The following is a 14,421-nucleotide window of genomic DNA, read 5'->3' on the forward strand; positions in this document are numbered from 1 at the left end:
ATATGTGAGTGAGTAACAAAGTAACTAAGTAAATAACTGAGTATGCAAATAATACATTAGGTAAGTGAGTGAGTGAGTGAGTGAGTGAGTGAATGAGTGAGTGAGTGAGTGAGTGAGTGAGTGAGTGAGTGAGTTGTAATACAAGATTGAGTACATGAAAAAGGCTCTGCATTTTCCTCTCTTTCAATATCCAGTATTTTGACCTTTGTTCTAGGTGGAAAACTCAGGGGATCCTTGGGAAAACTTCCAAAATTCCCAGTCACTTTCCTACTGGGAATGTGTCTACTTGCTCATGGTTACCATGTCCACTGTGGGCTATGGAGACGTGTATGCAAAAACCACCCTGGGCCGACTTTTCATGGTGTTCTTCATCCTTGGTGGTTTGGTAAAAATCCCTCTTATTTTATTATATATATAATCCTATATAACGCTTATATCCTTCATGCATACGATCACACCTCCAACCATCACGATACCTATCCCTGCTGCTCTTACCAATAGCTGGAAAGTCTTTGCACTTCAAAGCCTGTTGAAATCGAAGCTCTATTATTGTCTTGTAGTTGATGTTTTGTTGTGGCTGAGTTACCCATGGCAGTTAATTATTGTCAAATGTATTATATTTGTAAGTATTATACGCCTATAATACTTATTATATAATAATTGCACTGAAGGTATATACATTTACATTTACTATTATCATATTGTATAGTTTTATTTCTGAGTATATACTGAATTGCTGTATGGTTCAAACCGAGTAAGATTGGTTTGATAATGGTTCCCACTGTTAACTAAAATAATGTACGGTTTCAGATGACCCAATGCTTGAGCTTCCCCCTCCCCAAATTCCAACAAACACAGTGAAAGGAGTGATGTATAGACCAGCGTGATGGTCAACATGGCACATCAGTTTATACCAGTAACACACAGCAGACAGTTAGCATGATGCAAGCAAAACCATTCAACTGTTATTATGTTGATTTTACTTGATTATTTCTATTTTGTATAACAATGGAAGAAGGCTTAGTTCAGGCAGTAGTACAGTACTACTATAGTAGTTAGTTCAGACAGTAGTACAGTACTACTATAGTAGTTAGTTCAGACATTAGTACAGGACTACTATAGTAGTTAGTTCAGACAGTAGTACAGTACTACTATAGTAGTTAGTTCAGACAGTAGGACAGTACTACTATAGTAGTTAGTTCAGACATTAGTACAGTACTACTATAGTAGTTAGTTCAGACAGTAGTACATGACTACTATAGTAGTTAGTTCAGACAGTAGTACAGTACTATTATAGTAGTTAGTTCAGACAGTAGTACAGTACTACTATAGTAGTTAGTTCAGACAGTAGTACAGGACTACTATAGTAGTTAGTTCAGACAGTAGTACAGGACTACTATAGTAGTTAGTTCAGACAGTAGGACAGTACTACTATAGTAGTTAGTTCAGACAGTAGTACAGTACTACTATAGTAGTTAGTTCAGACAGTAGTACAGTACTACTATAGTAGTTAGTTCAGACAGTAGTACAGTACTACTATAGTAGTTAGTTCAGACAGTAGTACAGTACTACTATAGTAGTTAGTTCAGACAGTAGTACATGACTACTATAGTAGTTAGTTCAGACAGTAGTACAGTACTACTATAGTAGTTAGTTCAGACAGTAGTACAGTACTACTATAGTAGTTAGTTCAGACAGTAGTACAGGACTACTATAGTAGTTAGTTCAGACAGTAGTACAGTACTACTATAGTAGTTAGTTCAGACAGTAGTACAGGACTACTATAGTAGTTAGTTCAGACAGTAGTACAGTACTACTATAGTAGTTAGTTCAGACAGTAGTACAGTACTACTATAGTAGTTAGTTCAGACAGTAGTACAGTACTACTATAGTAGTTAGTTCAGACAGTAGGACAGTACTACTATAGTAGTTAGTTCAGACAGTAGTACAGGACTACTATAGTAGTTAGTTCAGACAGTAGTACAGTACTACTATAGTAGTTAGTTCAGACAGTAGTACAGTACTACTATAGTAGTTAGTTCAGACAGTAGTACAGTACTACTATAGTAGTTAGTTCAGACAGTAGTACAGTACTACTATAGTAGTTAGTTCAGACAGTAGTACAGTACTACTATAGTAGTTAGTTCAGACAGTAGTACAGTACTACTATAGTAGTTAGTTCAGACAGTAGTACAGTACTACTATAGTAGTTAGTTCAGACAGTAGTACAGGACTACTATAGTAGTTAGTTCAGACAGTAGTACAGGACTACTATAGTAGTTAGTTCAGACAGTAGTACAGTACTACTATAGTAGTTAGTTCAGACAGTAGTACAGTACTACTATAGTAGTTAGTTCAGACAGTAGTACAGGACTACTATAGTAGTTAGTTCAGACAGTAGTACATGACTACTATAGTAGTTAGTTCAGACAGTAGTACAGGACTACTATAGTAGTTAGTTCAGACAGTAGTACAGTACTACTATAGTAGTTAGTTCAGACAGTAGTACAGTACTACTATAGTAGTTAGTTCAGACAGTAGTACAGGACTACTATAGTAGTTAGTTCAGACAGTAGTACAGGACTACTATAGTAGTTAGTTCAGACAGTAGTACAGTACTACTATATATATGTTGTATATACTGTACATTTATACATTACATTACAAGCCAAATTTAAGCACACACAAGGCTTAACATATATTCGATTAATACATAATAGTTTAGCTAATTTAATGAATTGATGTGCAGCTATGTTACAGTAGGCTGTCCTATTCAAATCAACCTGGCATAAGTGTTTGTTGGACAAAACATGGCATTTAAGGTTTTTTTCTTCCTTTTTATTACTCTAAACTTTTTAAATCACAGATTGGCATACAGTTGGCCAACTGTGTCATTTTTTCCTGCTTTTTTTCCTAACTAAATATCCGTAAAAGCTGGCTAAGTTAAATTTCCTGACATTTTTTTTCTTTCATTGCTTATCTTTTTTTCTCTCTCCCTAGAATCTGAATATGAAAAACTTTACATGATTTCAGATTGTGTTCTAACTTTTACCATAATGTAGTAATCTAACTTTTTATATCTATCACCTATTGTATCCAGAGCAGTTAACAGTTTTTGCACATTTTCTATTCTATTTCTTTTTTTTTGTCAAAAAAAATTCTTGAATTTTCAGATTTTACGGATACATTTTAAGCAAAAATAGACGCCCTGCTCTCTCTTTTGCCTATCTTTTTTTTAGTCTCTTCTTCTGTCTCCTATCTTCTCCTTAGGCCATGTTTGCGAGCTACGTCCCTGAAATCATAGAGTTAATAGGAAACCGCAAGAAATATGGTGGTTCCTATAGTGCGGTTAATGGGAGAAAGTAAGTATCACTGGGAGGCTCTACTGCCTCTGCCTGCAGTAGAACTGTCCTCTGCATGCCCTTTTCTTTCTCTGTTCCATGCATGTAGGCCATGTTTGCTCGCTACGTGCCAGAAATTGCTGCTCTCATCCTTAATCGGAAGAAATATGGAGGGAGTTATAACTCGACCCGAGGCAGAAAGTAAGTCAAACAAATAAACAAACAAAAAATGATTCTAAAAGGTGTGGTTTTGGTGTGACTTCTCAAGTTTCCCCCTCTCCTAAAGAGGGGTACCAGTAATTATTCTAAAATGTTTTATATTGAAAAGTAGAGATTATTATTATTATTATTATTATTTTATTTAATTTTTTTTTTGGGGGGGGGGGGGAGTCACACAGGTGACTGGAGAGTTTGGCCATGAAAAGCTTACACTATTGCTTTGTACCGGTATTTGTGTGCTAGCCCGTCATTGTGTCAAAAGCATTATTTGCTATATGCTTGAGTGTTTTGCTCGTTTATTTACTAGAACGCTTACATGTTTGTGTCTGTGTTTTGTGTTTGCCAATCATATGCATCTTGCCACCCACCACAATGCAAATATTATTATATATACAGTGGGGAAAAAAAGTATTTAGTCAGCCACCAATTGTGCAAGTTCTCCCACTTAAAAAGATGAGAGAGGCCTGTAATTTTCAGCATAGGTACACGTCAAATATGACAGACAAAATGAGAAAAAAAATTCCAGAAAATCACATTGTAGGATTTTTAATGAATTTATTTGCAAATTATGGTGGAAAATAAGTATTTGGTCACCTACAAACAAGCAAGATTTCTGGCTCTCACAGACCAGTAACTTCTTCTTTAAGAGGCTCCTCTGTCCTCCACTCGTTACCTGTATTAATGGCACCTGTTTGAACTTGTTATCAGTATAAAAGACACCTGTCCACAACCTCAAACAGTCACACTCCAAACTCCACTATGGCCAAGACCAAAGAGCTGTCAAAGGACACCAGAAACAAAATTGTAGACCTGCACCAGGCTGGGAAGAATGAATCTGCAATAGGTAAGCAGCTTGGTTTGAAGAAATCAACTTTGGGAGCAATTATTAGGAAATGGAAGACATACAAGACCACTGATAATCTCCCTCGATCTGGGGCTCCACGCAAGATCTCACCCCGTGGGGTCAAAATGATCACAAGAACGGTGAGCAAAAATCCCAGAACCACACGGGGGGGACCTAGTGAATGACCTGCAGAGAGCTGGGACCAAAGTAACAAAGCCTACCATTAGTAACACACTACGCCGCCAGGGACTCAAATCCTGCAGTGCTAGACGTGTCCCCCTGCTTAAGCCAGTACATGTCCAGGCCCGTCTGAAGTTTGCTAGAGTGCATCCAGAAGAGGATTGGGAGAAAGTCATATGGTCAGATGAAACCAAAATAGAACTTTTTGGTAAAAACTCAACTTGTCGTGTTTGGAGGACAAAGAATGCTGAGTTGCATCCAAAGAACACCATATCTACTGTGAAGCATGGGAGTGAAAACATCATACTTTGGGGCTGTTTTTCTGCAAAGGGACCAGGACGACTGATCCGTGTAAAGGAAAAATGAATGGGGCCATGTATCGTGAGATTTTGAGTGAAAACCTCCTTCCATCAGCAAGGGCATTGAAGATGAAACGTGGCTGGGTCTTTCAGCATGACAATGATCCCAAACACACCACCCGGGCAACGAAGGAGTGGCTTCGTAAGAAGCATTTCAAGGTCCTGAAGTCTCCAGATCTCAACCCCATAGAAAATATTTGGAGGGAGTTGAAAGTCCGTGTTGCCCAGCGACAACCCCAAAACATCACTGCTCTAGAGGAGATCTGCATGGAGGAATGGGCCAAAATACCAGCAACAGTGTGTGAAAACCTTGTGAAGACTTACAGAAAACGTTTGACCTGTGTCATTGCCAACAAAGGGTATATAACAAAGTATTGAGAAACTTTTGATATTGACCAAATACTTATTTTCCACCATAATTTGCAAATAAATTCATTAAAAATCCTACAATGTGATTTTCTGGAATATTTTTTCTCATTTTGTCTATCATAGTTGACGTGTACCTATGATGAAAATTACAGGCCTCCCTCATCTTTTTAAGTGGGAGAACTTGCACAATTGGTGGCTGACTAAATACTTTTTTTCCCCACTGTATATATTTTTTTTTTTGCACGTAAAGTCAGGACTGATTCCAACTATAGCTGTAGTAATTTTTTATAGCATTTCTAAATTCATGAATGTACTGCATTTTTAACATGATGTGTTCTATCTTGATGACAGAGATGATGTCATTGAAAATATTGCACAATAACAACAAATAATAATACTTGTCTTAAGTGTCCTAACAAACCTGCGGTTAAATAATCAGCTAATCTACATTTAATTTACTCCCAGATTATTTGAAATGAATGTTAATAAAGTGGTCTAGCTACCCACTTTTTGCATCTTTTGCATGTCCACATACGCTCTTGCATGTTCCTCGCTTGCTTCTAGTTAACTTTTATTTCCTTGTTATTTTTTTTGTCTGGTACCACCAGTTCATTTGATTTTCCAAGCCCTGCTACATTCCTGGCCTTAATCTTCAGTCAGACCTACACCCTGAGGGCCAAACACTACCTTGAGATGTGTGCGCATAACTCAAATTTCCATGCAAATCTCCCATTGACATCAATCAATGCATGATTCACGCAGAAATTCAAGTTACACACGTGTTTCTCAAAGTACAGTAGGATTCTGCCCTAAATCCCTGGATGCCTCAACCCTCTGAAAGAACTACTCTTGGCTCGCTTTTACATTTTTTGTTGTTTAATTTGTTGTGGATAATTTTTGGGGACTTCCTTTTAGTCAAGTCTCTTTAGTCAAGTCTCTTTAGTCAAGTGTCTTTAGTCAAGTCTCTTTAGTCAAGTCTCTTTAGTCAAGTCTCTCTAGCCAAGTCTCTTTAGCCAAGTCTCTTTAGTCAAGTCTCTAGTCAAGTCTCTTTAGGCAAGTCTCTTTAGGCAAGTATCTTTAGGCAAGTCTGTTTAGTCAAGTCTTTTTAGTTAAGTCTCTTTAGTCAAGTCTCTTTAGTCAAGTCTCTTTAGTCAAGTTTCTTTAGCCAAGTCTCTTTAGTCAAGTCTCTTTAGTCAAGTCTCTAGTCAAGTCTCTAGTTAAGTCTCTTTAGGCAAGTCTCTTTAGTCAAGTCTTTTTAGCCAAGTATCTTTAGTCAAGTCTTTAGTCAAGTCTCTTTAGTCAAGTTTCTTTAGCCAAGTCTCTTTAGTCAAGTCTCTTTAGTCAAGTCTCTTTAGTCAATTCTCTAGTCAAGTCTTTTTAGGCAAGTCTCTTTAGTCAAGTCTCTAGTCAAGTCTAATTAGGCAAGTCTCTTTAGGCAAGTCTCTTTAGTCAAGTCTCTTTAACCAAGTCTCTTTAGTCAAGTCTCTTTAGTCAAGTCTCTAGTCAAGTCTCTTTAGCCAAGTCTCTTTAGTCAAGTCTCTTTAGCCAAGTCTCTTTAGTCAAGTCTCTTTAGCCAAGTCTCTTTAGGCAAGTCTCTAGTCAAGTCTCTTTAGCAAGTCTCTTTAGCCAAGTCTCTTTAGTCAAGTCTCTAGTCAAGTCTTTTTAGGCAAGTCTCTTTAGTCAAGTCTCTTTAGTCAAGTCTCTTTAGCCAAGTCTCTTTAGTCAAGTCTTTAGTCAAGTCTTTTTAGGCAAGTCTCTTTTGTCAAGTCTCTTTAGCAAGTCTCTTTAGGCAAGTCTCTTTAGTCATGTTTCTTTAGCAAAATCTCTTTAGTCAAGTCTCTTTAGTCAAGTCTCTAGTCAAGTCTAATTAGGCAAGTCTCTTTAGGCAAGTCTCTTTAGTCAAGTCTCTTTAACAAAGTCTCTTTAGTCAAGTCTCTTTAGCCAAGTCTCTTTAGTCAAGTCTCTAGTCAAGTCTCTTTAGGCAAGTCTCTTTAGGCAAGTCTGTTTAGTCTAGTCTCTTTAGTGAAGTCTCTTTAGTCAAGTCTCTTTAGTGAAGTCTCTTTAGTCAAGTCTCTTTAGTCAAGTCTCTTTAGCCAAGTCTCTTTATCCAAGTCTCTTTACTCAAGTCTCTAGTCAAGTCTCTTTAGGCAAGTCTCTTTAGGCAAGTCTGTTTAGTCAAGTCTTTTTAGTTAAGTCTCTTTAGTCAAGTCTCTTTAGTCAAGTCTCTTTAGCCAAGTCTTTTTATCCAAGTCTCTTTACTCAAGTCTCTAGTCAAGTCTCTTTAGTCAAATTTCTTTAGCCAAGTCGCTTTAGTCAAGTCTTTTTAGTCAAGTCTCTTTAGTCAAGTCTCTAGTCAAGTCTCTTTAGGCAAGTCTCATTAGTCAAGTCTCTTTAGTCAAGTCTCTTTAGGTAAGTCTCTTTAGTCAAGTCTTTAGTCAGGTCTCTTTAGCCAAGTCTCTTTAGCCAAGTCTCTTTAGCCAAGTCTCTTTAGGCAAGTCTCTTTAGGCAAGTCTCTTTAGTCAAGTCTCTTTAGTCAAGTCTCTTTAGTCAAGTCACTTTAGCAAGTATATTTAGTCAAGTCTCTTTAGCCAAGTCTCTAGTCAAGTCTCTTTAGTCAAGTTTCTTTAGTCAAGTCTCTTTAGTCAAGTCTCTTTAGTCAAGTCTTTTTAGTCAAGTCTCTAGTCAAGTCTCTTTAGGCAAGTCTCTTTAGTCAAGTCTCTTTAGCCAAGTCTCTTTGGGCAAGTCTCTTTAGGCAAGTCTCCTTAGGCAAGTCTCTTTATCCAAGTCTCTTTAGTCAAGTCTTTTTAGTCAAGTCTCTTTAGCCAAGTCTCTTTAGTCAAGTCTCTTTAGACAAGTCTCTTTAGCCAAGTCTCTTTAGCCAAGTCTCTTTAGTCAAGTCTCTTTAGTCAAGTCTTTTTAGCCAAGTCTCTTTAGTCAAGTCTCTTTAGCCAAGTCTCTTTAGTCAAGTCTCTTTAGTCAAGTCTCTTTAGTCAAGTCACTAGTCAAGTCTCTTTAGCCAAGTTTCTTTAGCCAAGTCTCTTTAGTCAAGTCTCTTTAGTCAAGTCTCTTTAGTCAAGTCTCTAGTTAAGTCTCTTTAGGTAAGTCTCTTTAGTCAAGTCTCTTTAGGCAAGTCTCTTTAGCCAAGTCTCTAGTCAAGTCTCTTTAGGCAATTCTCTTTAGTTAAGTCTCTTTAGTCAAGTCTCTTTATCCAAGTCACTAGTCAAGTCTCTTTAGTCAAGTCTCTTTAGCCAAGTCTCTTTAGTCAAGTCTCTTTAGCCAAGTCACTAGTCAAGTCTCTTTAGTCAAGTCTCTTTAGCCAAGTTTCTTTAGCCAAGTCTCTTTAGTCAAGTCTCTTTAGTCAAGTCTCTTTAGGCAAGTCTCTTTAGTCAAGTCTCTTTAGCCAAGTCACTAGTCAAGTCTCTTTAGTCAAGTCTCTTTAGCCAAGTTTCTTTAGTCAAGTCTCTTTAGTCAAGTCTCTTTAGTCAAGTCTCTTTAGTCAAGTCTCTTTAGCCAAGTTTCTTTAGCCAAGTCTCTTTAGTCAAGTCTCTTTAGTCAAGTCACTTTAGTCAAGTCTCTTTAGTAAGTCTCTTTAGCCAAGTTTCTTTAGCCAAGTCTCTTTAGTTAAGTCTCTTTAGGCAAGTCTCTTTAGGCAAGTCTCTTTAGTCAAGTCTCTTTAGCCAAGTCACTAGTCAAGTCTCTTTAGTCAAGTCTCTTTAGCCAAGTTTCTTTAGCCAAGTCTCTTTAGTCAAGTCTCTTTAGCCAAGTCTCTTTAGTCAAGTCTCTTTAGTAAGTCTCTTTAGTCAAGTCTCTAGTCAAGTCTCTTTAGCCAAGTCTCTTTAGTCAAGTCTCGTTAGCCAAGTCTCTTTAGTCAAAGCCTGTGTTGGTAATTGATTATCTTCTCCTTCCTTCTGCATTCTGAAGTATTTCTGTTTCAAGTGATTCATTTTCTTATGTCTCCGTCACACTGTCTATACATTCCCATTTTCATATATACATATAAATAGAACATCTCAGTAATATTCACATAATAATATACCCAATGCTATAACATAAACAAGATACAATACGATAAATAAGAAATGTAATAAGATACAATGTTAGACTTATTTCAATACCATGTGCAGTATGTGAGTTGTCAGTATGTATATATTACTTGTAGGTTTGGTACGTGATGGAACTGACCATTGCAATAACAGCTTAAAGAAATGCCCTTCTTAACCCCATCCTGAGTTTATCTCACGATGAAGAGTTTATCTCACAATCCTGCAGGTACTATCCTGTAGCAGGGACACTGTCTGATGGAAAGCTACCCCAATGTGGAGGCAAGATGTATCTTGCTAAAGATAAGCTCTTTCCTGGATTGTAGAATGTAGCAATCGCATCGTAATCTCCAAAAAAGGAAATTCTCATCCTTTTTAATCTGCTACTGGGAAGCCAGAATGCGCTCTGCTCTGTGATCTTTCCTGACCTGTCCTTCAGGCCTTACACAGGACTGACTGTACAGTATAAAGGCTTTAGTACTGCCACCTGTTCACATAACAATGGACTGCTGTTCATCAAAAGAACATGTACTGTAGAAACCAGGGAGAATGATATGTCATTTTTTTTGTCTACAAAGAAACATACTTTTTCAGGTCCTTTTTTTTATTGACTTTTTACTGTGGCGTGGACACTTTTTATTTTTTTCTGTCAGATCCAACATATGATTTCACTTTATTTTCAGAGTCAAGAAAGAATGTGAAACATCCCTTCAGCAGTTTTATCAACGTCCTTATTTTGGCTGCAGCTTTTAGCAAACCATAGTTTAAATCTTATGACTATTCCTGGATCTTATTTCCTGTAGGCACATCGTGGTCTGTGGTCATATTACCCTTGAAAGTGTGTCCAACTTCCTGAAAGACTTCCTACACAAGGACAGGGATGATGTCAGTGTAGAAATTGTTTTTCTCCATAAGTAAGTGCACCATGTTTTTCCCTTTACACTTTACGGGCCAGTTTCCCGGACCCAGATTAAGCCTAGTCCTTGACTTAAAAAAACCATACTCAATGGGAAATTGAAAGTCCATTAAAAGTGTGTTTTATTCCAGGACTTTAGGTTTAATCTGAGTCTGGGAAAATGGCCCCAATACTCATAACAATACTGAGTGTTTCAGAGAAGGAAAGGTGATAGCAGCTCCCATAAATGACCCAAACAACCTTTCGGGAACTGCCACCACCTTTCCCTTGTTTTGGAATACTCAGACTCTACAATGACTATATCCTGATAAGCATCCATATCCATGGAAACCGTTGGTAGAGCCAGACAGCTACATTTATTGTAATGCGTGACAATAAATTACACTTCAATTACTACACAATGAATTGCACATTGACTTGCTGAGGAGAGACCCCACTCAGACCCCCTAACATTAACACATGTCTCCTGTCTATCCCAGTGCTAAACCTAATCTTGAGGTGAAGGCCTCGGTTAACATTAACAAACTCTACTTTCTATCCCAGTATTTCCCCTAATCTTGAGCTGGAAGCCTTGTTTAAACGGCACTTCACCCAGGTGGAGTTCTACCAGGGGTCTGTTCTCAACCCACACGACCTGGCCAGAGTCAAGGTAACCGGCCTGTTTCAATGCATATGAATCTACCTGACTCATTCCTCACAGCCGCTAGCAGAGCAAACAGCCTCAACAGTGCTTCTCCAGCCAACTCTTCAAGAACTGTACCAGGTCCTTATTGTACAAGTAAAATTTGGTCACACTCACAAAACAGTTACCTTTATAAAGAGTTACAATATGGTTGGTTACCTTTATAAAGAGTTACAATATGGTTGGTTACCTTTATAAAGAGTTACAATACGGTTGGTTACCTTTATAAAGAGTTACAATACAGTTACCTTTATAAAGAGTTCACAAAGGTTTTTATAATTGTATTGTTTTTTTTTTTTACTGTCAAACATTCATTGACACATCATTTAGCAGCCAGGTAAGTCATTGAGATTTATAAAAGGTAAATAAATAGCCTAAATACGACAAGAACATAATACTTTGTTAGAAGTTAGAAATGAAATGCTCTGTGATGTATGATAGCTACTGTTCATAGCTCTGAATTAATGTAGATATGATCTCTTTGATGCTGCTGTGGTGTCTTTAGATGAAGCACCTGGGTGGTTGGCATCTGTCTAATGTCCTGAGTCTGCCTGCATCCCAAATGGTACCCTATTCCCTACATAGTGCACTACTATTGACCAGAGCCCTATGGGCCATTGGATGCCATTTGGGACTCAGGCTCTGTCTGTATAGAGTCAGTTCTTAATCTAGTCTCTCTGTCATCCCTCAGATAGTCAGGTCTTAATCTCTCTGTCATCCCTCAGATAGTCAGGTCTTAATCTCTCTGTCATCCCTCAGATAGTCAGGTCTTATCTCTCTGTCATCCCTCAGATAGTCAGGTCTTATCTCTCTGTCATCCCTCAGATAGTCAGGTCTTATCTCTCTGTCATCCCTCAGATAGTCAGGTCTTATCTCTCTGTCATCCCTCAGATAGTCAGGTCTTATCTCTCTGTCATCCCTCAGATAGTCAGGTCTTATCTCTCTGTCATCCCTCAGATAGTCAGGTCTAATCTCTCTGTCATCCCTCAGATAGTCAGGTCTTAATCTCTCTGTCATCCCTCAGATAGTCAGGTTTTATCTCTCTGTCATCCCTCAGATAGTCAGGTCTTATCTCTCTGTCATCCCTCAGATAGTCAGGTCTTATCTCTCTGTCATCCCTCAGATAGTCAGGTCTTATCTCTCTGTCATCCCTCAGATAGTCAGGTCTTAATCTCTCTGTCATCCCTCAGATAGTCAGGTCTTAATCTCTCTTTCATCCCTCAGATAGTCAGGTCTTATCTCTCTGTCATCCCTCAGATAGTCAGGTCTTATCTCTCTGTCATCCCTCAGATAGTCAGGTCTTAATCTCTCTGTCATCCCTCAGATAGTCAGGTCTTATCTCTCTGTCATCCCTCAGATAGTCAGGTCTTATCTCTCTGTCATCCCTCAGATAGTCAGGTCTTAATCTCTCTGTCATCCCTCATATAGTCAGGTCTTATATCTCTGTCATCCCTCAGATAGTCAGGTCTTAATCTCTCTGTCATCCCTCAGATAGTCAGGTCTAATCTCTCTGTCATCCTTCAGATAGTCAGGTCTTATCTCTCTGTCATCCCTCAGATAGTCAGGTCTTATCTCTCTTTTATCCCTCAGATACTCAGGTCTTATCTCTCTGTCATCCCTCAGATAGTCAGGTCTAATCTCTCTGTCATCCCTCAGATAGTCAGGTCTTAATCTCTCTGTCATCCCTCAGATAGTCAGGTTTTATCTCTCTGTCATCCCTCAGATAGTCAGGTCTTCTCTCTGTCATCCCTCAGATAGTCAGGTCTTATCTCTCTGTCATCCCTCAGATAGTCAGGTCTTAATCTCTCTGTCATCCCTCAGATAGTCAGGTCTTAATCTCTCTTTCATCCCTCAGATAGTCAGGTCTTATCTCTCTGTCATCCCTCAGATAGTCAGGTCTTATCTCTCTGTCATCCCTCAGATAGTCAGGTCTTAATCTCTCTGTCATCCCTCAGATAGTCAGGTCTTAATCTCTCTGTCATCCCTCAGATAGTCAGGTCTTATCTCTCTGTCATCCCTCAGATAGTCAGGTCTTAATCTCTCTGTCATCCCTCATATAGTCAGGTCTTATATCTCTGTCATCCCTCAGATAGTCAGGTCTTAATCTCTCTGTCATCCCTCAGATAGTCAGGTCTAATCTCTCTGTCATCCTTCAGATAGTCAGGTCTTATCTCTCTGTCATCCCTCAGATAGTCAGGTCTTAATCTCTCTGTCATCCCTCGGATAGTCAGGTCTTATCTCTCTGTCATCCCTCAGATAGTCAGGTCTAATCTCTCTGTCATCCCTCAGATAGTCAGGTCTAATCTCTCTGTCATCCTTCAGATAGTCAGGTCTTATCTCTCTGTCATCCCTCAGATAGTCAGGTCTTAATCTCTCTGTCATCCCTCAGATAGTCAGGTCTTAATCAATCTGTCATCCCTCAGATAGTCAGGTCTTAATCTCTCTGTCATCCCTCAGATAGTCAGGTCTTAATCTCTCTGTCATCCCTCAGATAGTCAGGTCTTAATCTCTCTGTCATCCCTCAGATAGTCAGGTCTAATCTCTCTGTCATCCCTCAGATAGTCAGGTCTAATCTCTCTGTCATCCTTCAGATAGTCAGGTCTTATCTCTCTGTCATCCCTCAGATAGTCAGGTCTTAATCTCTCTGTCATCCCTCAGATAGTCAGGTCTTAATCTCTCTGTCATCCCTCAGATAGTCAGGTTTTATCTCTCTGTCATCCCTCAGATAGTCAGGTCTTATCTCTCAGTCATCCCTCAGATAGTCAGGTCTTATCTCTCTGTCATCCCTCAGATAGTCAGGTCTTAATCTCTCTGTCATCCCTCAGATAGTCAGGTCTTAATCAATCTGTCATCCCTCAGATAGTCAGGTCTTAATCTCTCTGTCATCCCTCAGATAGTCAGGTCTTAATCTCTCTGTCATCCCTCAGATAGTCAGGTCTTAATCTCTCTGTCATCCCTCAGATAGAGTCAGCAGACGCCTGTTTGATCCTAGCTAATAAATACTGTGCAGACCCTGATGCTGAGGATGCTTCCAACATCATGAGGTACTGAGACAATTTAACCAACCTATTGTGTTGTACAAATATCCATTGTAAAGTTATGTTGATATACAAAACATATTCAATTTACTATCCCCTTGATACATGACTAGATGACAAAGATTATGCTTGAGAGTATGTGAAAATGTCTTTTGGAGAAATGCATTGATAATACATAAAGTACCGAAGAGAATTGACTGTTATAACTGACTGCCTTACAATACGCCAATGTCAACTCTCAAGTTCCCTAAGGAAGAAAACTGTGTATCTGCTGAGTCCTAGACTCTGTAGATGGGTCTTACGTTGTTCGTTGTAACAATATTCCAGGGTGATATCCATCAAGAACTACCACCCGAAGATCAGAATCATTACCCAGATGTTACAGTACCACAACAAGGTGTGTTCAGCACAACCCCTTCAGAGTGCTACTGAT

General features: G+C 38.8%; 1 protein-coding gene across 1 annotated transcript in view; it reads left to right on the forward strand.

The window, feature by feature from the left end:
- The window catches only part of LOC121547750 (calcium-activated potassium channel subunit alpha-1), a 197,746-nt gene that overhangs the window by 130,340 nt on the left and 52,985 nt on the right, over nt 1–14,421 (forward strand). The window contains exons 7-12 of the mRNA XM_045209901.1: nt 215–385; nt 3,271–3,362; nt 10,156–10,266; nt 10,812–10,917; nt 13,912–13,994; nt 14,316–14,385. Coding sequence (XP_045065836.1) covers nt 215–385; nt 3,271–3,362; nt 10,156–10,266; nt 10,812–10,917; nt 13,912–13,994; nt 14,316–14,385 — 633 coding nt within the window. The remainder of the gene's footprint in view (nt 1–214; nt 386–3,270; nt 3,363–10,155; nt 10,267–10,811; nt 10,918–13,911; nt 13,995–14,315; nt 14,386–14,421) is intronic.

The sequence above is a fragment of the Coregonus clupeaformis genome, chromosome 31 (assembly GCF_020615455.1).
Source record: "Coregonus clupeaformis isolate EN_2021a chromosome 31, ASM2061545v1, whole genome shotgun sequence".
Lineage (NCBI taxonomy): Eukaryota > Metazoa > Chordata > Actinopteri > Salmoniformes > Salmonidae > Coregonus > Coregonus clupeaformis.